Genomic DNA, 22,483 nt, shown 5'->3' with positions numbered 1-22,483 from the left:
TTGGTTGCGAGGGGGCAGGTTTTATTTTTGTTTCGAATGCGCCTCATAAAAGCAAAAATCAGGCGGGTTTTAATTAAAAGCACCAGTTGCATCGTTTGAATGTCATTTGTGTAGTTATTGGAGAAAAAAGCATCCTGACTTCCATCCACACACATGGAATAACATGAATAACATGCAGAAGAGTAAACCCAGTCTTTCAAGGCTGCTGAGAGGCTCCCCCTCCACCTAAATACATAGTGTGTCTGTAAGTGCACTCAGTCCTTTGGTTACAATGGAAATGCTACAAGGTTAGAAAATAGACAGTGGAAGACGGACTAATCTTATTTCCTCCTCTCCACCTAATGTGAATTTAAGTCGAGAAACGGTGATTTTTCTTTAATTCCCCTGCCGCTCTCCATCACATCACATGCTGCAGCACTCCTCTACTCCCCTCCTCCTCCAGCTCACGAGGCACTGATGTAGAGACCAGTGCTCAGTCAGTATGCTGCCTGAGTGTGTGTGTGTTAGAGGAAAGGCAGCCTTCATCGCATTTCACATTTTTTGACACCTGTGGGTGAAAGCTGCATAATAAGAGAAATGAGAAGGAGAAGGAAAAGTTTGATACACAAAGCGAGGAACAGGGTGGATGAGAAAAAAAAAACAGGGAGAGAGACGTTATTGTCAGCATAGATTAAACATGAACGGAGCTCACATGTAAGACAAAGAGCCAAGAATGAGATGAATAATAATTAATGCTTTAATTGTGAACTAAAGTACACAAATATCTTCTGACATCTCCAAAACGCAGTAGAGGAAGAGAACAGAATCACAAATTTCATGTGACATAGGTTTTGACCAACCACTTGTTGAATCGTTGATGAAGGTCTGAAATGTGCGTCTCATTAAATTAAATTTATTAAAATGGCTAAACTCTAATCAAACTTAAAACAGATATAAAAAGAATGACAAAACAAATAAAAAGCGTCTTTACAAGGTTACACATCAGAAAAAACATGTTACACTGTTGCTGGCGTCAAACAGAGGGTTATCGATGGGACTGGGTCCGTGCATATGAGCAACAGAGGCCCATGAGATCCAGGTGTCTCACATGTACCTGTTCTTGACGTATTCCCTGTACATCAGCACGTCGTCCCGGCACAGCGCCCTCACCTGCCCCTGTCCGGCCATCACATGGCTCTCGAACACGTCGCGGCTGTCCCGGTCCACCTGCGGAGGGGAGAGGCCGTACACGCTGTCGTCCGAGAAGCAGGACACCGGCTCTCTGCGGGGGAAGACAAGGAACAGGTGACGGACGGGGCGGCGAGTTGGCGTCTCACGTGGTGGGAGGAAAAAAAAGTTTATTTTTACCTTGGGAAAAAAAAAAATGAAAAGGCACGAAGGACTAGAATGATGTACCTGAAAATGTCCTATCTGCTGCAGTGAGCGTGCGATTAAGAGGACCGTTAATGGAACCAACGCGAAGGTGGCAGAGACGGACACCGAATTACTCATAGTTTCTCAGAAGCGGGACTGTAGAGCATGGCTCGTCATCTGCAGGGCAGATTATCGAGTGCGCGCCCGTCGGGTCGCCCGATCGGTGCAGCCGCTTCAGGAGCAGCTGAGGCCCGGTGGGAACCAAACACATGTCCACAGTGATCAGAGCCACAGTAGAGGTCAGAGGTGAGGGAAGCTCCTCCCATTTTAGGCTCCCACTTCTGCCCCTTTGAGCCTTTTGAGCGGCCATAGGCGCTGAGAGACAATACAACAGCCTCCTATCAAGGGTTCACGTCGGACGCGTGGGAGCGAATAATACCTGGAATAGACGTGTGAGTGCTCCGATGTTCCAGCAAAACGCATAGTGGATGAAGCGGCCTGTCTATATTTGTGTTGCCGGTCGGCTTGTTGACTGCTCAGCTCTCAGACGGATAATCATCGCAGCCTGCCAAAATGCTAAGTAACGCGAGCTGCAGAGAACGCTATAGTGTCACAGTCGCACAAATGCACGGGACGCATAAATCACCGCGCTAATGCTTCTCTCAACAGCAATCTGCCACGGCGTTCGTATCCTCCACTTCATCCACCAAATGGATGAGCCCAGAGGGAGGCGGCGGGGAGGGGCTGAGGGGAGCACACGTTTGGGGTGCCGTAACAGCGTCTTAGAATAGCACTGTTGCACAACGGCGGCCACACCGGCTGAACCTTGTGGTCCCAACACGAGAGGGAGGGGGGTTGGTTGAACGGGGGGACGGACCCATAGGCGGCCGGCGGGACGAAGGCGAGCGAGGAGGCTGCAAACAGATGTTTCAGTTGAGGTTCAGGTCCTCTCCTCGCACATGCACACAAATCTGAATGTGACTCGTAATAACTCCAGCCTGTGCTAAATTAGAAACAATTAGAAAGTCACGTTTTCAGGGGGATGTTGTGTTTCCTCTTAACGCACTACAGGCAGCATATTACATCTGTCACACTCTCCTTCAAGTCTCCAATTTGCATCTTCACTGAATCACTGTCTGCCTGATAACAGTTATTAATGTGCATCTGTTCACTTTCAGGCGTGACAGCCCTGCAGTATGTATTTAAGTATAATTAATCATGTGTTGGCTGCTGGTCTACCTCTGGTTAAGTATGAAATAGATCAACAAGGTGAGAATGAGAGCTGAAGAGTAAAGTTGTACACATATTCATGGGAGGATAGATCCTACTCTGTGATAGTGACATTTTGCGAAATCTTAAGCTCTTGAAACTATGTGTGTGTGTATATATATATATATATATATATAAATCATATTCAACCTTGCATGAGGGCTTTCACGTGCTCTTCGAGCTCAGCATTAATACAATAAAACAAGAATACTGAATTCAGAGGACATCTATTATGAGGGATCCTGACAGTGAATTTGTCACTCCTCTCTGTCTGCGAGTGTCTGTGTGCATGAGCAGAAGCAATAAAGAAGAAAAGCAAGACAAAGCAGGAAGCTGCTTGTGTGTCTCTATACAGTAGCTGCACATTGCCATCCCACGTGTAACTGAATTGTGAATCTGACTCAGGGAAAGAAAAAAAACAAACACTCTAGGACCCGCTGGGTCGAGGCTGCAGTGGGCAGCGGTGTTTGACCTGGCTGGGATGAAGGAGTGAAAGGGACCAGAGCTACTGCATGGGTAGAAACCTCCCCAGAGACCACTCAGCACCATTAGCTCTTCCCTTGTCTCACTGCTGCTGGAAAAGTTGAGCGGATTACAGCTACAACCTGACAAGATGACACAACACTCAACATTGTGCGAGTGAGGATTAGCAAGTGTGGCCGCACTCTTTTTTTTTTTTTTTTTCTTTCCTGAGTTTGTGTTCGGGTTAATGTGTCACACGTTTTACTCACAAGCAGATGATGTTTGCCAGCGTTATGTGTTCTGTTCTCTCCACTTTGTGCTGGTTCTCGCCCAGATGTGCAAACCTGAGGAAACACACACACACACACACACACAGACTGAAAAACATTCCTGCAAAACAAGCACGTACGCGACACGTGTTGGTCACTTGCGCCTCCCATCGTTCTCACGTGAGGACTAATTAACACATGCTAACTGGGTAATAGTGTTAATAATCTCTTTAAACCTCTGGTTCGACTCTCTCACGCATGAGCCAAGCATGTCTGGTGCCGTCTCTAACGCTCAGAGCACCATCATCCTCATCATCATCATCATCGTCATCAGGACAACCTTAGATTTCCCTGTGGATCGTTTTTCTTGCACACAGACAGCGTGCGGTGGAGAGAGTTCCCTTCTGGCGCTTGCTTATGATTTTTAATATTAATGCATTGATTAGCGGCGCTCTGGCTACAGTCAACATCCTTGGGAGCTGTCCCAACTTCGAGCTGCGGTAATGGATGCCGTTTCATTCTCATTATGCGCCACTACAACGGGAGGATGTGAACCCGGTTTCAATCATGCCTCGAACCTGCCAACGCTCAACAAAAAGAAAAGAGCAAAGCTGGACAGAAACTGTGCATTTCTTTACAAGTCAATTATACAAATTTTACAGTAAAAACACCACACAGTCTATTAATATGTAGTAGATGGATGTGATGTCGTCAATGCGATTGGGAGCAGAACATGAACCTCACGGAGTAAGTAAAAGAAAGATGGACAAATGGGGGACGCTGCTTGTTCCTCGGCCTCAACGCCTCATTGGGTGGAGTGTCAATAATGATGAAGAGGAAAACATTTTCCTCAGGATGAATTGAACGTGCAGAGGCGGTTTGAAAACAGGGCTGGAGCACTTCCCGTTTGCAACGTGACTGCAGAACATGACCGAGAACATGCCCGACTGCTTCTATACTGGAGGATGAGGGTGCGCGAGTACCTTTCATAAATCAGCAGATCCGTTTCAGAAGGAAATTTAGCCAGATTAAGTCCATATAGGTCCTTGTTCACCAGCTGCTGCTGAGTCTCCTGAAGACAAAAAAAAACATAAAAACTAAAAATCCCTTATGCAAAATTAAAGAAAAAATAGAATCTGCGGTGAAGAATGATGCAAATAATATAATAATTAATTATGTATATGAAACCATTATAACACATTCAATAATGCACCATCTTAAAATATTTTATATATAAACTTTATTACAACCTCTTTTTCTCTTTTTGACCAAAAGTCACATTAACAGACTGCACTATTTCTTTTTATAAAGTTCCATTAAGATTCCAACCAAGCGGGAGCACGTTTACCATTTTTACCCTTAATATGTTTTCGTTGTTGATCGTTTTCCCATTATTTGCAAGGTCAACAACAGCCCAGTACAACAGAGGTGAGCACAAAGGCCCTGAAGCAGACAGTGGGCAAAAACAGAAGGAGGCTCATCGCACTCCCACGGGCGAAGAACGAGAGCGCGGCGGCGCCGTGGAAACGTGCTCGCGGGCTGCGTCCGTGGCCGCTCGCCTCGATCGCTCCCAGTCAACAGTTGGGACTGACATTATGTCACCTTCCTCGTGTCTGTGGGCGCGTGAGGAGCCCACGCCGCTGCGAGAAGAACGCTGTCTCATCAGATGCGAGTGGCTTCTTGGCACAGATCAGACATGTTAAGAACAATTTATGAAGCAATTACGAAGATTCTTCTGCCAACTTTCACCTGCCTTTTAAAAATCTTGTACAGACGCCTGCTGTGTCACCGCTATCCTCACCTCTCATGCTCAACATAATGCATTCGGCCGTCGCTGTCTTTCTATTGATCTGCGCGTTGGACCGGGGGAGAACAAATGAGGGAGTTCTAGGATCACGTCCAACAAACAGCAGCTGTGAACACACAAAGTGCGCGATCACACGGGGACACGAACGTCCGCAGACACACACCGGTCGCGCGCGTCCACCCACACAGGCTGAAAATCCATCCATGTTCATGCGGGCGCACGTACGCGCAAAGTGAGGCGGAATATGAAATGAACATGTGTAATTACATGGAAAAAAGCCGTAATGATCCGATGTTTAAATATTTCAGCGGGTTTGTGTTGTGCCGGCACCCTGGCAATCAGTTCTCGCGGACAGGCGGCAGCACAAGCGGCGTGAGAGGGAGCGTGCGCTCCCGACACGTGAGCTTCCAGTCGCCCTCGAAATATTCATGGGCCGCTCATTACTCAGGGCTCCGAGAAGACGCGGCGAAGAAACCCGACGGAGGGCGCGTCATAAATCAGGAGGGGAAGGGGATGGATGGAACGGAGGAATGCCTCCGCCTCCAGCTGCTCAGGATTGGAGCGCTGGAAATCCAGAATCTCTGCCCAGTTTACATAGAGTCAAATGAATTTTTTTGAGAAATGATAGTGTGGGAATGGCTCCGCTAATTATACGTTTGACACGACGTAGGAAAAGTTAATTCACCGTCTTCATCATCCGTCGATGTGATGAATGCAGAGTGTGAAGCTTTAGCAGGTAAAACAGGGTGAGATGATGAGAAAAGGCCCTTTGATGCAGAGTCTGACAGAGTCTGTCTGGCTGAGAAAGAGCTGCAGAAAAATTCCATATTGAAAAGTTCATAAACACGCGTCCAGAAAAAAGAAGCAACATTAAAAAGGGCTTAAAGTGGAGCCACGGCACCGGGACCTCGCCGGGCGAAGAGCCGATGCCATCTGTTGCACAAAGGCTTCGACTACTCCAGAATCACTGGGTGCTTTACAGTGACGCACTTGAAGACGATGCCTTTCACCGCTTCGCCGCGTGTAAAGACGTGCCAAGAAAACACAGTAGGAATGTGGCAGCAAACACCGAGATTTTTGAAAATGACTAAGACAGAACTGGAGATGAGAGAAAAGTAGGACACAAAGTATCGGCAGGAGGAGACACCCCACTCCTGTTTGTGTCATAATTAGCCTAAAGGCTGTAAATAACGCCCGTAACCATGGCGACACCGCTGTAGTACTGCAGAAAACACTGTACATTTACTGTAAAAGGGTTCATATACTGTGATCTGAGACAGTACAGCCGGGTATTTGGATCATCAGATGCTGGGAACCCACGCACACTTCACTTATTGACACAGCAGCACGACTTGAGAATTTAACTAATAACGAAACCACCACCATCATCATCATCCTAAACTAAACCCTTCTGGAAACCCCAGTCACGAAGGCCGATGTCTCGTCCTCTGACTGACGTAAACAGAAATAGAGCTAATTTTCTGCGAGAGGCCGGGGGAATTGGAAAATACATAAAATTATAATCAGGGGGGACTGGATTGGGAAACCAAAATGCTTTTCAGGCCCAAAATACAAGTGGGTGGTTTAAACTCCGTTTGAACTGACGGAACATTTCCCTTAGGTCTGTGGGAGATTAAAAACCGCTGAATCACTGGAGCATCTCATTTAATAAGTTGGAGCTTTTTCACAACATGAAAACAATGAAGCTCCAAATGATCCAAATTTTGATTTACCTGTCATTTTAATAGCTCCTTCCCTGTTTTCAATGTGATTTCAGTGCCTCCCATTATTGCCTACAGATGTGTTTGGACTGGTGCCATCGCCTCTTCATACCTCCTGCGTGCGACCGCTCTCCCCAGGCTCGGTCAGCAGCTTGACGGGGGTGGAGCGCTGGGAGACGGAGCCGTCGTCGTCGCGGTCGTCCTCCGAGTCGTCCTCCGACGTGCTGGAGATGGCCTCCTCGCTCGGGGGAGGGGGGGCGCTGGCCGCAGTCTTCCTCTGGAGCAGCGTCTCCTCCTTGCTGCTCTTGCTGCTGCCAACGACCACACGCATGAACTCGGATTAACGACCGACACCTTTAATAAGCAAAAAAACTAATCTGGGTGAGTGTGTACATGTATATTGACTCACCTCAGAACTGATTTCCCTGTTTCCTCTGGCTTGCGAACGGTGAATGGGCTTGGATCCACTCCAACTGTCTTGGGCATAAATTCCCTTTATGAACATGAAATACAAGGAAACCCATTAGTCGCCATCCTGCATTCGCCAATAAAACCTAATGAATGTTTTGTGCGAGTGGTTTCCATCGAATGAATCTGGGACAACTAATATTGTATATTACAAACCATGGTTTTTATGTGTTACTCAACAGCATCTTTAGCTGCTGGACATCGTGTTTCAAGTGTTTACGTGTGTGTGTGTGTGTGTGTGTGTGTCCACCTTGCAGAGTTGGTCATGCTGATGCAGAACTTGTCATCGAAGGAGGTCAGCTCGTAAGGTTTGAAGAACTCCGTGTAGACGTCGATACTTTCATCGAACTGGTTGACTCGCTTCACTTTGATCTTCTTCATGTTGTCCTCGCAAGAAACTGCATCCGCACGAGAACAGAGCGGGACGGGCGTGAAGATTCTGGGGAGTTCGTCACTATATCAAAATGTAAAATGTTGACCACAGAAGAGATACCTTCATCATAGGCCACGGGGAGCGAGGACAGGATTCCCTCTGACCACCACAACGTGTAGCTGAAGACAGACGAGACACAAATGTACCAACAGCTTCTAGTAACAGTCTGCACCACCTCATCTGGGACTTCACATAACCTAGATATGACAATTTGCTTTGCTAGACCACCTACTGCACAACATCCCCCTTTTATTCAATATGACCAATTTGAGTGAATGCACTGATTCTTCTTTAGTGTGTGATGTGCTGCTTAGGCGAGTTTGAGCGCAAAAGCTCAGTGTGTGGCTCCTAAATTCAATTCACTTTCAGCCATGTTAATTTCTTGGAATAATGGCTGAACTCCCTCGGTCTATTGTGGCTGCATAAACTAGTTGGCCTGTGGCAGAAACTGGGTTGACGTTTACGTAAGTAGTACAAATAACGCGCGCAGTGCATAGTAGCGCGCACACACACAAACAAAGCGACACAAAACAAGCGTCTGCCAGGAATCGTGTCAAGTGACACAAACGCACAATGCGGGATTTGTCGGGCGAAGCATGATTTTCCGACTAAAAATGAAACTCGCGAGCATCAACCGACAAATGACAAACACCAATTACACAAATTACCGTCTGACCTCGGAGCCACAGCTGCAGTAAAACAGGTACTGCATTAATAGAGGGGAGGCTCAACAGCAGCACAGCCACAAATAACCCCAGAATCAACCGCACCGTCTGTGGGCTCGTGCATAGTCGCACAGTGAACGTGTGGGCGCGTGCACCTGCGTCTGTCTTGGAGCAGGGCCATGGTGCTCCTCTGATGCAGGTAGAAGTCAGTGGGCAGCTCCCACAGGTGCGGCTTGGATTCCGACGGCTCGTAGACCTGGAGGAACAGATTGATGGCGTCCTGTCGGTCGGCGTCTGGAGGAGAGAGGACCGACGCGGCCGTTAATTCAACAGTGAGAACCGTGAGCAGGAAGCGTTTGGCTGCGGTGGCCGCGTAATCTGCGAGGGCCTGTGTGTTCAGCACGCGGCACGTGTCCCCGCACGCTGCCCAGGTTGGGCCCTTTTAATCCCTCTGCTAAGTGGGAAGCCACGTGCATGTGGCTCCACCAGTCACGTCGGATAATTACTGCAGGGACTCGACTGGGGTTCTATTAACGCCCGCAACCGAGCCTTTTCTCTGGGTAATTTTCACCCCGGGGTTCATTCGGCAGATAGCGACAGTGCGATCTTCCAGCACAATTCACGCGCGCAACGGATGTCATCGACAAAAAGCCCAATCCGACAAAAAGAAGGTATTATGACTGAAAAGCACTCGGGGGAGAACCAGTCAACAGCTTTTCCTGCCTTTTCACTCGTCTCATCACAGTCATTGAAGTTCACACCGACCCACTCCAGAGGCAGCAAATGGGAGGAGAGGCATCGAAAAGAGTCAAATCCAACCTCTGACAGTAAAGTTTGTAGCCGAGTGTGTTTAAACTGGTTCAGTGAGTGACAGCATCCCTCCTACTGTACAGTCACACTGTTTCTATAAGCAAACCAAATTTGCTTATATATGAAAAAAATTATATGTTGCCCTCATTGCAAACCTCCATAATTTACTGAAATTGTCAAATGTTTTTATGAAACCAATTCCAGTAACATAGGCAGGGCTGCTCAAGGTAACACCTGCAGACTGCACTGAGCAAGAAGACGACTAATAATAAAAATAGTATTTTGTTGTCATCGCTGGCTCTCTAATGACCTTGTTGTTAATAATTAGGTAACACATTAACAGACTCCTGAATCATCTACAATTTGCATAATGAGAATTAATGGGTAAAAGGGCAGAAACGCATTATGTTGCGTTTCTACAATGTTTTTGGTTGATGCTCTGGTCACTGTCACTTCATTAGAGCTCAGAGCAGGCAGAGGTATTATTGTGAGTGAGCCTTTTCTCTCTTGACATTTCAGTCTGAACAAATAATCTGATAGACTCCCTCCCTGGTTCTGCTCTTGACGAACCAATGATTTCAAGCAATGATTAAAAAGCCACAGTGTGTTTTTGTAGGTCAAGTAGCACAGCTCTGTCACTCGTGAGTTCATTTGCACCATCTCTCTTGGTCTGGCACTGTCACCATTAGATACACAACACCCACTAATGTACTGTTTCCCCCACACTACTACACCCATGTACATTTACACAAACACATCATACAGGTATTACTCTACAAACTAGGGGCTAATTAAGATTGATTAGAAAAGTGAATTGCAGGCAAAGCCGCTTTATTAAACACAGATTCACAATTAGATCCTGTTTGCAATTAAGAAGAACTGTATAAACATTACTTTAGCTCATATAAAACTTTCTCCAGGCGATAATATCGGAAATCAAATGTCCTCAAAATATCCTGTTGCAGCAGTTGACAATAAAATCATAACCGTGCAAATGTCATTGACAGTGCTTCAAAGCAGCAGTCAAGTAGCGACGACGGGCCATGTACATATTTTGTAGCTATTATTGGCCTTGTTGTACTGTATGATTTAGTGTGATGCACTGCAATGAGACCAGAGTGTATGATGTGCTGTGTTTTGCATTTGATCACAGATTCCGTCGTCAAAGTCAAGACAAAACCAAATGAACTGCTGCAGTTATGAAGGCAAAGCCAGCACTGATTAGTTGCTAGTTTGACCTCTCCAGCTGTAGCCATTAACTTTATGACTGATATGCAACATATGGCCTCTCATGATGTGCCGACAACTGTGAGTTCATTCATTTTTACACACACACACACACACACACACACACACACACACACACACACACACACACACACACACACACACACACCTGAGAACGCGTTGCTGTAGTAGCGTGACAGTGTCTGCATGATGTCTTTGGAGTGCTGAGTCCAAGGGGCGATCTTCCGGTAGGTTTTGACCCTGTGGACCAGCTGGGATCCGCCGTACTGCAAGGACAGAGTATCCCCGTGATCCTCATACAGCTCCTCAAACAGCCTGCAGGACAGGACACGTCGGTCAGACAGGCACATCTCACGCTCATGCATGGGTTCTTACATGTGGCTTATTATTAAAGCACACAGGAGCCTGACCTCACACAGTCAGTGTCAAACTGCAGCTTGGGCTTGTCAATCAGCCCCAACGCATACAGCTGATAGGCCAGTGCACACTTTCCCACCATGAACTGGGCGGTATTGGTCCGGTCCAGGCAGTCCACACAGTTGGTTCTCAGCACACCAGTCTAGAACAATCAAGCCTTATGAAACTAACAGATACCACTTCAGTCGGGTATAGAATCGCTAACAGTCGGTCATAGATTGTGTATAAACCTTCACGTGTGGGGTGAGACACAAACCATGTAAACAAGTATTTCAAAGGCAAACTGTAATGTAGGCGTATGAAGATTGATTTTACAGTATTACACTGCAAGTCATTAAAATACTGTATTAATACACAATCAAGGTTTCCAGGAAAACTCATAGAAACCTCATTACGCACCTAATGTCAAAGCACCTTTCAGTTCTATGTATACTGTATCTACTTCTAAATAAACATTCTATTCAAACGTTTCATTGACCTACATGTACAAGTGCAGTGAAACATTTGCCAAGGATGAGGACTTTATTTACACTTTAATCTCATCTTTGTGCACAGAAAAAAGTAAACACATCAAGTTTAAAAAAGGGTTTTATCTACAGAATACCTGGACTCGCTCCCTGGTTGTGATGTGTCCACCCAAATCCCCCCACCTGAAAAAATACATACTAATTAAATGAGAGGGTTTAAGTCACCGCATACTTAGAATTGTGAGACGTGGAATTATGGCAGTTGTTCAAAGATATAATGCAGGCGATGTTTTAGAACTGCTGTTAGAATTGGTAACACTGATATAGACATAAGTTAAGCTTCAGGTTTTAGATTGTAAAGTCCAAAGACAGACAGAAGCTTCTGGCTCTGGAGTATTAGTTTGGCTTCTACCTCCGTTCAATACACTTCCTACTAGTCAACACTTTCTTTTTAAAATGTTTTCCTACCAGCAGCTACAGAGACAGAAAACACACGCTGAACTCGACACGGCCGCTCTGAAAACAAAATTCAATAGTTGTTAAACGCTGCGTTTTAAAGCAGGGGCATAAACTCGGTGAACTGACCAAGAGCAACGAGCCACGGCGTTTAAATACGTACGTACCTGTGGAAAATGTGACAAACCTCACATCATCATTATTCATAGTCGCTTATGCATGTGATGGGGACCTGAGTGCCCCAAAAGGTATTAGCGCGTCTGCAGTACATAAAAGCTGTGAGCATGAGCTTGGAGTGAGAGTGCATTACAAAGAAAGTGAGCCAGCGCTGGTTAATGCAAACGCGGGGGTAATAAATCCGCGCCTTGGCTTGGCCGCTGGGGTTATGTAACAGAATGGTAATGGTGGGCGAACGCGATTAAGACGTGCAGACAGTGGAAGAGCCATGCGCCGAGTACACGGACGGCAATCTACTCAGCTCATTAGCGGAAAACTCTCCACGACACAACGGCAGGAATAATTCCCATTATGAATTCCGATCTGGAGAGGAGCCAAATTAAGCAGTTGGATAAACGTATGGAAAGATATGCAAACCATTTCCAGAGGTATTTAAGTTTCATATGAACATATTAGGCAGTGGTGGGTTTCATGGATGAGGTTTAGGCCACAAGAACGTGTGGAAATGTGTTGAAGTCGCTGTCTTTCACTCACCTGTCGTCTGGTCTGAGCGTGTGGCAGTAGAATTCGGGCCGATTGATAAAGAAACCGGTTCTTTTGACCACGTTCTCTGCGATCATACTCAGACGGTCGAGCACGTTGCACAACTTACTGGAAGGAAACGAGAAATCCGAACACTGTACAGTATGTAGATGACTGACCTACAGTATTATATGTTTATGGTACCAACAGGGCTTTGCTCAATAACTGTCAAAGGAACGACGGGCAGAACTGTCCCAACCTCTTGGTGTAGCGGGCCATGTCCCACGCGATGTAGTCGATGCAGTGGTCTGGAGGGAGGAACTGGTTCAGGTTGATCACAGCCGGGTAGAGCTCCTCGCTCAGAATCTTCTCGTGTTTCCTTTTTTCACGTTTCTGCAGCGGAGACGCGCGACACGTGACGAATCGGGTGACTCAGCTTCTACCGTTTAAGAGCAAAGTGTGTTTTATGTATAGCTGAAAAGAGCCAGATGCGACAGAATGACTGGATTCGGAGGCATCGATTCACGTCTGCTCCTCCAAGGCGAACTAACCAGCGCATTCAGACAACTTAAGTGTTTGCATATCACACTTTGATTAAAAACGTGACACAGACAAAAGACAGTTTGAAAGGCCGGTCTGTCGGTAGCTTTAGTTCCTTTGTGACTTTTAGCCACACTGGCCAGTCACTGACTCTGTGTCCTCCTCCGCCCTTCGCTGGGCCTTCGACCGACCACCCTGGGTGTTAATCAGCGCCGATGCATCATTTAGCAGCTCAGTGCACATCCAGCAGCGCAACCTGAGAGAACAGAACATGAGCCAAGGCACTCGTGTCGCGGTGGCAGATACGTATGAAGCACCAAAGTAACGCAGTGATAGCCATGATTCAACTGTACAGTAGGTGTTCAAATGTGTCATCACAAACCATCAATGAATGCGCAGTCACATGTTCATACAGGCGAAGGCAAGCCGTGGACATTTTAATGATAATGGATGGAAATTAGCTCTAATTATTCTAATATACAGTACAATAACGCGGATGTGACTTGTTTTATGCCTTTGTCATAGTTATACTACGTACTTTTGGTTCGCGATGGTCTGTTGTGTAGTTTCTGCCATTTTCCTAATGATCCTGTTATAAAAAGTTCTCTCTTTTTTTTTTTTAAATCTTTGGACGCGGCCCCGATTAAACTCGCTGTGCTGAAATAAAAGATATCTCCCACAGAACAAATGGGCTCTAATTAAGTTAGCTGGTTGGAATAATGACTCACATGCGTGGCCATGTGCGCTGCTACTCTCCTAACATACACACCCGCACCCACCAAACCAATGACGAAAGCATGCATCCGTCCCAGGAAGCACGACCCCCAGTCGCCACAATCGCGAGATGGACTGTTTTATGGATAATTGCCAAATCTTTTTTCCCTCTGTCTCACTGGGCTGAGAGAGAGGGGGTAGTGCATTAACCAGGGGTCCCCTCCCTTACTCCCCATGGCCCGCCGGCATCACATGGCTGCGACTTGTGCGGACCTCCGAGGTCTATGATTGGTCTCTCGCCTCACGGCTCCCTTGTGAGTGACAACGTGAGCGTGAAACCCGAGCCACAGAGCGTATGGCTGCGTGCCCGAGTGTGTCCACGGGTGTGTATGCAAATACATACGGCAGGACCGGCGCGCCGGCTCAGATCACAACATGAGAAAGTGTCGCGTACATGGATGTGGGGAGCAAAAAAACGGCTTATTGCCAATGTTTATTTGACAGAAGGTGGTAAAAGCCATGTGTGCCTTTGTGCTTCCCCTTTCATTGTTGCCATGTGTTTTCAAGGCAAAGGGAGGATTTTTAACATTTCAACTACTAGCAATCACCCACAGAACCACCTGCAAAATCTAATGTGATTATTCTCAAAAGCAACAGCTAAATCCCAATATAAATCAAGTGCTAGGGCAAGTACACAGCCTCGGCATTATTAGATAACTGCCTGATGAATGATTGTGCAGACTGGGAATAATTTATTTGAACAATCCACAGCAACAATCAACAGTCTAAATAATCAAATAGGTAAGCTGTAAACCAGACTCTAGTTTACTTCATGAGTAACAAGACATAGACAGATGTAATCACTCATGTGCAAATATGAAGAAACTAGCGTTTGTGCCTGTGCGTTACCTTGACCAAGTTGAGGATGATGATGGGAGATCCAAACCTCTGCAGCATCTGGTCAAAGTGCAGGGCAGCCACATGGGCGTAGGGGTCCGCCTGGTCCACTGGACAAGTCAAAGGCAAACTCAGTGTCAAATACGAACGATACGAACACAAGCTTGAGTCGTAGGAGATTGGATCAAAGAATAACGGCTGATAACATATATAACATGGTGCGTTGTACAGTACACATGTAACAATGAGTTTTCACTCTCCTGAGCTGATCCGTGGTGTGTTATGGATGAATGTATTCTGAACTAATGCTGACCTACATTCATCCAATAGATGCCATTGAATGTAGCCCAGATTAAGATCAGGTAAATATAACAAGTTCATAGAACGAGTTGATTTTGTGTAATGTCTGTTTCACAGTAATCAAAGACTTTGTGGAGAGAAGGGCAGATACCGTCTGTCTGAGCAGCAGACAGTATAGTGCTACAGTATCAGCCTGTCCAGCTGTCTGCATACTACATACAAACGTACCGCAGACACATACTCTATATGAACATGTCGTGTCAGACACGTTCAGTGTGCTTCAGGTGAGGAAGTATGTCAACAGCCGTCTCACTAAGGCAAGTCATCGATCGCTTAAAACACACACTCGTTCACAATTCAAATGGTGCAAACACAAAGACTCAGATGAGGACTGAAGGATCAAAGCATCAAAGCTAGATGATGAGGTAAACAGATCTTAAGGACACACTCAGCGACTCTCTGGTAAATGTCATCCAAGTATGAATTAAAGGGCAAACGAGGGGGGGAAGATTATGACTTAATACTGCCATTGTACACATGCAAGCACCAGAGTCCAGGGTGCGCGCACACACACACACACACACACACACACACACACACACACACACACACACACACACACACACACACACACACACACACACACACACACACACACACACACACACACACACACACACACACACACACACACACACACACACACACACACACACACACACACACACACACACACACGAACAATGAACATAATGAAAGAATGGATGCAATGAATCCAACAAGGGGCTGTCCTGCCTTCACCTACTACCTTTGTACTTTTTTCTATCTTCATGCCAGGGGTTAAGAAGAAGAGGAGCTTCGGGATAATGTAACTCTGATGTCCCTAAAAAGGTTATTTCTAATCCCAGATAGCTGCTGGAATGAATACAAATAGAAGCACAAATAGATGATTTTGTTCTGTCCTCATGTGTCAGGGCACTGTGAATCTTACATCAAAGCCTAGTCCGTTCTCGTTTGGATTATAAAGCCAAGCTTTGAGAGGTCATCTTCTTATCTAGGTGAAATATTAGAGCCGTGGACAGAAAAGATGGTGCTGATGTACAAGAAGAAACAGTCATAAAAGAGTGGCCCTACGTCGTATGGGGGGCTTTGGCATCATGGTGGAAATGTCCTGTGACCAGTACAGTGGGACGGAACCTCGCACTTGGACGTACGAGGAGTAACTCCCGGCTGTGAAAGACGTGACGGAGGCGTCGTGGACGATCTGCTCGGTCTCCACCTCATTGGCCACATCCCCCTGGAAAAGAGAAGCAAGCTTGAAGAACTCACCATTAAGTTATAAATAAATACCAAAAATAATAAATAAACCTGCTCCTAATTTGAGTCCAATCACTTACTGTACTGTACACACACACACAGACACACACACAGAGACACACACACACAAAGATGCAGTGGGTCAAATTAACCCCCCGTGATCTTCCTGATTCATCTCAGATCTCAGGCATCACTCCAGCCCTCAGCCCTGCCTTTACTAGATATCCTTCCCTGTTGCCTCGGTGACACTGTACCTCACAGTTGGCTCCTCTTTTAAGGAAGCGGGTTCCGGCAAATTTGCTGGAGCGCCTGGCAATGAGGGTGATGTGAACGGGTCGGCCGTAGATGAGGAGCTCTGCAGTCGGCAGGTCAAGGAGGAAACTTACAGAATTCACAGTCTAGACAAACACCCCACTGTTTTCAACCTCTAATATTATTAAACTAACCAGCTACTGGTGCATCGTTCAACATCACTTATCGTATGTTTCCCATCACCTTCCTACAAATTGTTACAAAACATGAAATGCTGCTTTGCTTAAGCATTTGGTCACAAAGTTTAATATTTATCCCCCTGTTCTTCAACACTGGGCCCCTCATAGTCACAGAAAAAACAGCACTGAAGGACGAGCGCTTTTCAGCAATTGTGTCAATGGGAAGCGTGTGCACACACACGCATGCAAACACACACACATGCGTGCGCGCACACACACACACAGCACATGCAGACACAGTCTCTGTGGCAGCAGGCAGTCTGATAAGAAATGAAAGGTGTAGCGTTCACCTTATCTACCTGCTGTGATTTGTTATGCAACATGCATTAGGTAAAAACTAAAATAATTTTAGAATATTAATTCATTAAGTATGGGGCCAACTAATTAAATGTAGCTTAGCGTGGTTTAAGTAAAATAAACTTGGTGGGATATTGATTGAAATCTCTCTTAGAGGTATCCTAAGGCAGACTTTCACCATAATAAATCACAGTGTTTATTCAGCTCCACTGAGCCCAAAGCTCCTCTGCAGCAGCAACCTATGCATCAATACTGCTAAAAATGAATAACGTCGTGTCTAGTTCAAATCCCTGCAATGCAGATTATGTTTAGTGCAAATCAAAGGCAACTCTATGAAAGGAAGACGAAGGCTACACGTGTATTAATGCACCAAACAGAGTCCCTTCATCTGATTAAATATGCACAATTTTGCCACTTTTCCGCTGCAGATAACAGATGGAGTGATTACGCAAGCGACAGTGTTTACATACCTGATAACCACTGATTAATTGCCATCAGACTTGCTTTGCTAAAGCCCTAAAAACAAATTGCATCTGCAGTTTGGTGGCGAGTCCCGAGTGTAATCCACGTCCTGGATGCAGTTTAGTAAGTGATGCAGAGAGATAAGAGGGGATGTTAACAAAGGGTGACATTCAGAGAGGTTACAGCTGTGTCTTCAACTAGACCTCAACTTTACCAGATGACTCGACTGCTTAAAGGATACTCGACTGGCCGCAAAAGCCATGGATTATATACATGAGCCAGTCAGGGTGCACGATGTCCTTGACTCGCTCCAGCAGCTTGCCGTTCCACACGTACTTGTAGTACGGCTCGTTCTGGACGCCATAAACCACTGTGGTGGAAAACAAACCCATGGATCACTACACACACAGATCAGTTCAAATTATTAGTCAGACAACTAACAAATGGAAAAGAAAGGATGATTCAGGGCGACACTCTCATGGTTAGCACCAGTTCAGTTTCATTCAAATCCACTGACCCTGCGTAGGCACACCCTCATCTTCAAAGATGTCGAAGCTGTCCTGCTTGCTCTGCGGGTGCACCTCCTCCTCAGTGGAGGGAGCTTCTGACAACCACGGGTCATAAGGCCTCTGCAGTAAAGTCAGGTTGTACTGCAGCGAGTGGCTCAGGTCGTAGCTGTAGCTGCAGGGCACCATGACAGCGTTATTTAAGTACGGCCTGTCCAGTCTCACATTAAATTTAAGTCAAAGAAATATAAAACATAGAAAACTATTCTTCAAAGCTTTATCATGATTCTTTGCTATATTATAGTACCAGGCTCTGTGAATTTGAACTTACCTGAAGTAGAAGTTACTGGAAAGGTCCATGTTCTGAAAGATCCGCACATATCTGTAAGAGGAACTATGAGTCAGCCGAGCTACAGGACATTTAAAAGCTGCTTACTTTATGGTCCTTTTAACCTGAAACCACTGAAATTTTATTTCAGAATTTCAGCCAAAATTTGGTTTAGCCTACTCCTAAAAATTCCAACATATCAGCTTCAAGAAATAATAAAAGGTGGGAGGAGTTGAAGGAGGAGAAGAGTGAGAAGGGGAAGAACACAATGGTACCTCGCTTCATCAGGGTGGGCCACCCTCACTGAATCATTGGGGATGTAGATCATGCTTGTGTCTTCAATCTTGTAGATGGCGCGACCGCCGATGTCCGCCACCTTTCTGCGTTTAGTAATCAGCACAATGTAGTATCCCTCAAGGAAACGCACAAACCCTGTTAAAAAGAGTAGTAGTTTCAGAATAAACACATTTTATACATGACACAACCTCAAGTTCCACAAAGAAATTAATTAGGTCAAGAGTTCTTCTGCCTTCTAATCACACTGGCTAATAAAATCTATTTGATGAGAAGGATCCCAAGTGGACGTGTGTCATGTTTTACTAGAATTATTTATGCACTCTAATGTCGCCACAGAGGCTATTTAATACATGAACAGAAGGCTTGTGCATTAAGACTATTCACAGGTGACATGATGAGGCTCAAAGAGGAAGCTACAAAGCAGGCAGATATAAAGCGTGATGTCAATCTACAGACTCGATGAACTTATCCTAAATACAAACTTCAATGCTTCAATGCGGACCCATTTATTTAAACGTGTTTACTAGAACAGGTCATGGGTTTCCAAAATACTAATTCCTACGTCCATTCGCTGCCGTGCTTCCTGTCCGAGATAGGTCACGTTGACCAAAAGGCCGTGAATAAAAATATATTTAAAATAACGACAGGCGTGTGCTGCACGAGTGGTGCCAGGCAAAAGGGCTCTCAAGAGACAATGTACCCTATTCCCCGTAAAACAGTGACTTTGACAAGAAGCAGCTTGTGAACAAAAATGGCTTTAGAGAACAACGGAGGAAACCTATCTATGCAAAAAGTCAGAATCTGTCTGTGTCACTGTGACCGACACCCAGCAACAACAATGCTGCCAAATGTAATCTTGAAAAATATAGTATTACATCACTGAATAAATGGAAGCAGGTCTCAGCTTGAACCTGTTTGAATTATGCCATGAAACTACCTTGGTAATTAACTGTACTCACCCACAATGCCATAGGCTGAGACGGCTCTAGACAGGCCTGAGGACCCCTTTTGGCTAATTTTGGTGCGGTTGCCCAGGTCCAGGCGGCCCAGTAGGTCCCGAACCTCATGCTGAGTGTACACGTGCTGTTGACCAAACCCATACATTGAGTTTATACAGAGAATATAATATAATTATTAAATAATATAATTCAATTCCTATATTTATAGTTTACAGCATTAGACGTTATCTGCCTTCCACTTATCAAAATATTATCCAACATCAACACTGTAAAGTCACAGGTTAAATTTCTTTTTGCTTTTTAGAAAAGCTTTTTAAAAATGAACCAAACTTGAACCATAAATACTAAAATGACAAATGGCAAACCTCTGTGTAAGGTTCACAGTCTAGTGGCAACATTGTATTGAATAAACAACTTTTATTATTTGAATTTGAATTTAAGAAAACAAACAGCACTCTACTGTACACTTACTGTAATGAAGAATCTGTGTGTGGAAATACATTGTTCTAGGAAATTCTGTCTCAGAAATCTGTCATTCACATTCATATCTGCCAACATTAACAAGTATGATCTGAAAGTGTAAATTCAGGCTGTTCATTGTCTAAATCCTGCTCAAGGTTTGATCACAACCGCACTGTTTAGAGAATACTGTACTGTGGAATACAACACTACAATCAAATGAACACTTCCTGAGACCCAGCATAACACAGCATGTGCAGGAGAGAGAGTGTGGGGTTATGGGTATTTAGTTATGGATGTTTCACAAACATAACAAGCATCATAATCATAATCACCCTCAACATGAACAAACAAATCAGCTCCCAGCTCATAGATCCTGGTAATGAGCAGAGGAGGAGAAAAGGAGCTGTCAACCACAATACACTTGGGATAAGTTGAGTGATTGTACAATTTCCCCTCAAGTACTGTATTACATAAGCGTATACAAGTGCACTGTACTAACTCTGGTGGAAGCTCTTGCTCTTACCTTATCATCAATTATGACCAGGTCCTTGGGTTCAGTGCGGTCAATCTTCAAGACTCTGTGCCTTGTCTCTGCCTGATTGTTCCCTACCAAAAAATATCTCTGAAAAGAAATATACATTTATTTATTATTTTTCTGAAGACAGGCAGTCACATTAGATGTGTGATTAATTCGTCCGCACTCAAAACAAGCAGCTTTCTTGTTACTGACATTAAGTTTGGACCTGGTCTCACACTTTGAGAGAGGAGGAGGATAATGTGTCCTGGAGGAAACCCGACTTCAAAATTCAACAAACACAGACGTTCTGTTACCACGAGAGGACAGTCAGTGTGTTAGAGTCACACTTTCTTCACACCTTTGTTCCCCCAGAAATTAATGTATCACAAGACCGGAATCACACATGTGTAATCCAAGAATAATAGAAGAATATACTATACACTTGATTTGGGAAACCTGGCGCCTAAATTTCATAATACGCATGAGGAGAAGACATGCTTGACATTCTATTTGTCGCAAAAACTTGCCTTGTGAGTGAAGATGGCTAAAAAAGCGTAAAACGCAACACCTTTTATCAGCACAGTCTGAAACAATAACATCCATATTGTACTGTTCCATTCAGTATCCCACTGAGCTCTGTATCCACTGGTCAGTATAACACACAGACTACACATATACATTCACATCAGATGGTTACAGTACAAAGACACATTAAACACAATTTGCTTTACATGATTCTTTTTAACATGGGCATGTGTGTCTATATAGAAAGCTGCAATGAACGTCCTGACTGCTGTCAGTCACAACATTAAAACCACTGGGGAATTTAACATTGTGGCAGTGGTATGTACCATCCTATTAGGTGACAATAATACGGTACAGCCAGGGTTTAATTAGAAAAAGACTGCAATTGGAAATGGAAAATACAGTGGATATCAGCCAAAAACACTCTTTTGCTGCCATCTAGCGTTTGCTGACCATCCATTATCTGAACTGCTTATCGTCTTAAGGGTTGAGAGGGTGATAGGAAACACGCTGGACAGGTGGACGACAGGCAAAGCATTCACACTAACACCTACAGACAATTAAGGCTCCAATTAGGCTAACTGCGTGTCTTTGGACTGTGGAAGCTTGAGCACACAGAGAGAGACCGACAACGACACAAGGAGAACATGCAAACTCTACAACAGAACGTTTATAAGCGACAAAGTTATGTTGAGGGAATGATAATAGCAGCAGAAAGAGCACGTCAGACTTACAGCTCTGGTTTCATACAGAACCATCCGCTGGATTCCACTGATGATAGACGCTGCCCGAGGCATTTCAATTCCAGTATTTCCAAAATATTCACAGCCGAAGGAACTCAACAGAAGAGCTGCAATAAAAGACAAATCCGCCAAATAATATCATGAAACTCGATATAGACAAGGTAGATATTAGTTGAGATAAAGGTGCATTGCAAGCTCATGATACTCACCATTAATGTAGCTAGCTAGCTACCTAGCTAGCTAGCTGCAATAACGACAAATCATTCTCTGTAGCTATAACGTGCGTCATTTCTTGCAGTTTCAACTCTTTTTGGCGATTTTAATACATTAACTGTGACTTTTACCCTGTTCAAGATTCACCGGCTAGCATCAAATAACATGTAACATGAACTTGTTTTAGTCAGGTGACAGTCATGATAACTTGAGCAGAAGACGGGTCAGCTGATACGGCGCGGCGCAGAGGCCAAAAGAGAGAATGCGATTAGTAAATTAAAAAAAAAAAAAAACAACTTTAGTACTTTTTGCTTTTTACAATCCTTTATTATTGTGTAGGTGTTTACGACAAACAACATTTATGTCACAGC

At 44.9% G+C, this 22,483-nt stretch overlaps 1 protein-coding gene across 2 annotated transcripts; it reads right to left on the bottom strand.

The window, feature by feature from the left end:
* Positions 1–716: 716 nt before the first annotated feature.
* On the bottom strand, positions 717–22,333 carry fig4a (FIG4 phosphoinositide 5-phosphatase a). Of its 2 annotated transcripts, none has more exons than XM_029140852.2 (24): positions 22,109–22,333; positions 21,891–22,006; positions 20,638–20,736; positions 19,653–19,776; positions 18,672–18,828; positions 18,400–18,450; positions 18,080–18,243; positions 17,804–17,932; positions 16,567–16,667; positions 16,130–16,292; positions 14,708–14,805; positions 12,804–12,937; positions 12,557–12,673; positions 11,527–11,572; positions 10,916–11,064; positions 10,654–10,820; positions 8,603–8,741; positions 7,843–7,901; positions 7,600–7,747; positions 7,291–7,374; positions 6,994–7,192; positions 4,337–4,425; positions 3,354–3,428; positions 717–1,261 (listed from the first exon to the last, which is right to left on the bottom strand). In XM_029140852.2, the coding sequence occupies exons 2-24, from the start codon at positions 21,951–21,953 to the stop codon at positions 1,084–1,086; spliced, it is 2,733 nt and encodes a 910-aa protein (XP_028996685.1). In that variant the 5' UTR covers positions 21,954–22,006; positions 22,109–22,333; the 3' UTR covers positions 717–1,083. The 2 variants fall into 2 exon arrangements, with proteins under 2 accessions (XP_028996685.1, XP_028996686.1); XM_029140853.2 differs by having other exon boundaries at positions 6,994–7,189.
* Between the last annotated feature and the right edge of the window lie 150 nt (positions 22,334–22,483).

This window comes from Betta splendens, chromosome 24 (genome assembly GCF_900634795.4).
Source record: "Betta splendens chromosome 24, fBetSpl5.4, whole genome shotgun sequence".
Taxonomy (NCBI): Eukaryota; Metazoa; Chordata; class Actinopteri; order Anabantiformes; family Osphronemidae; genus Betta; species Betta splendens.
Note: the sequence above shows the minus strand (reverse complement) of the source record. Positions and strands in the feature narration are given on the sequence as shown.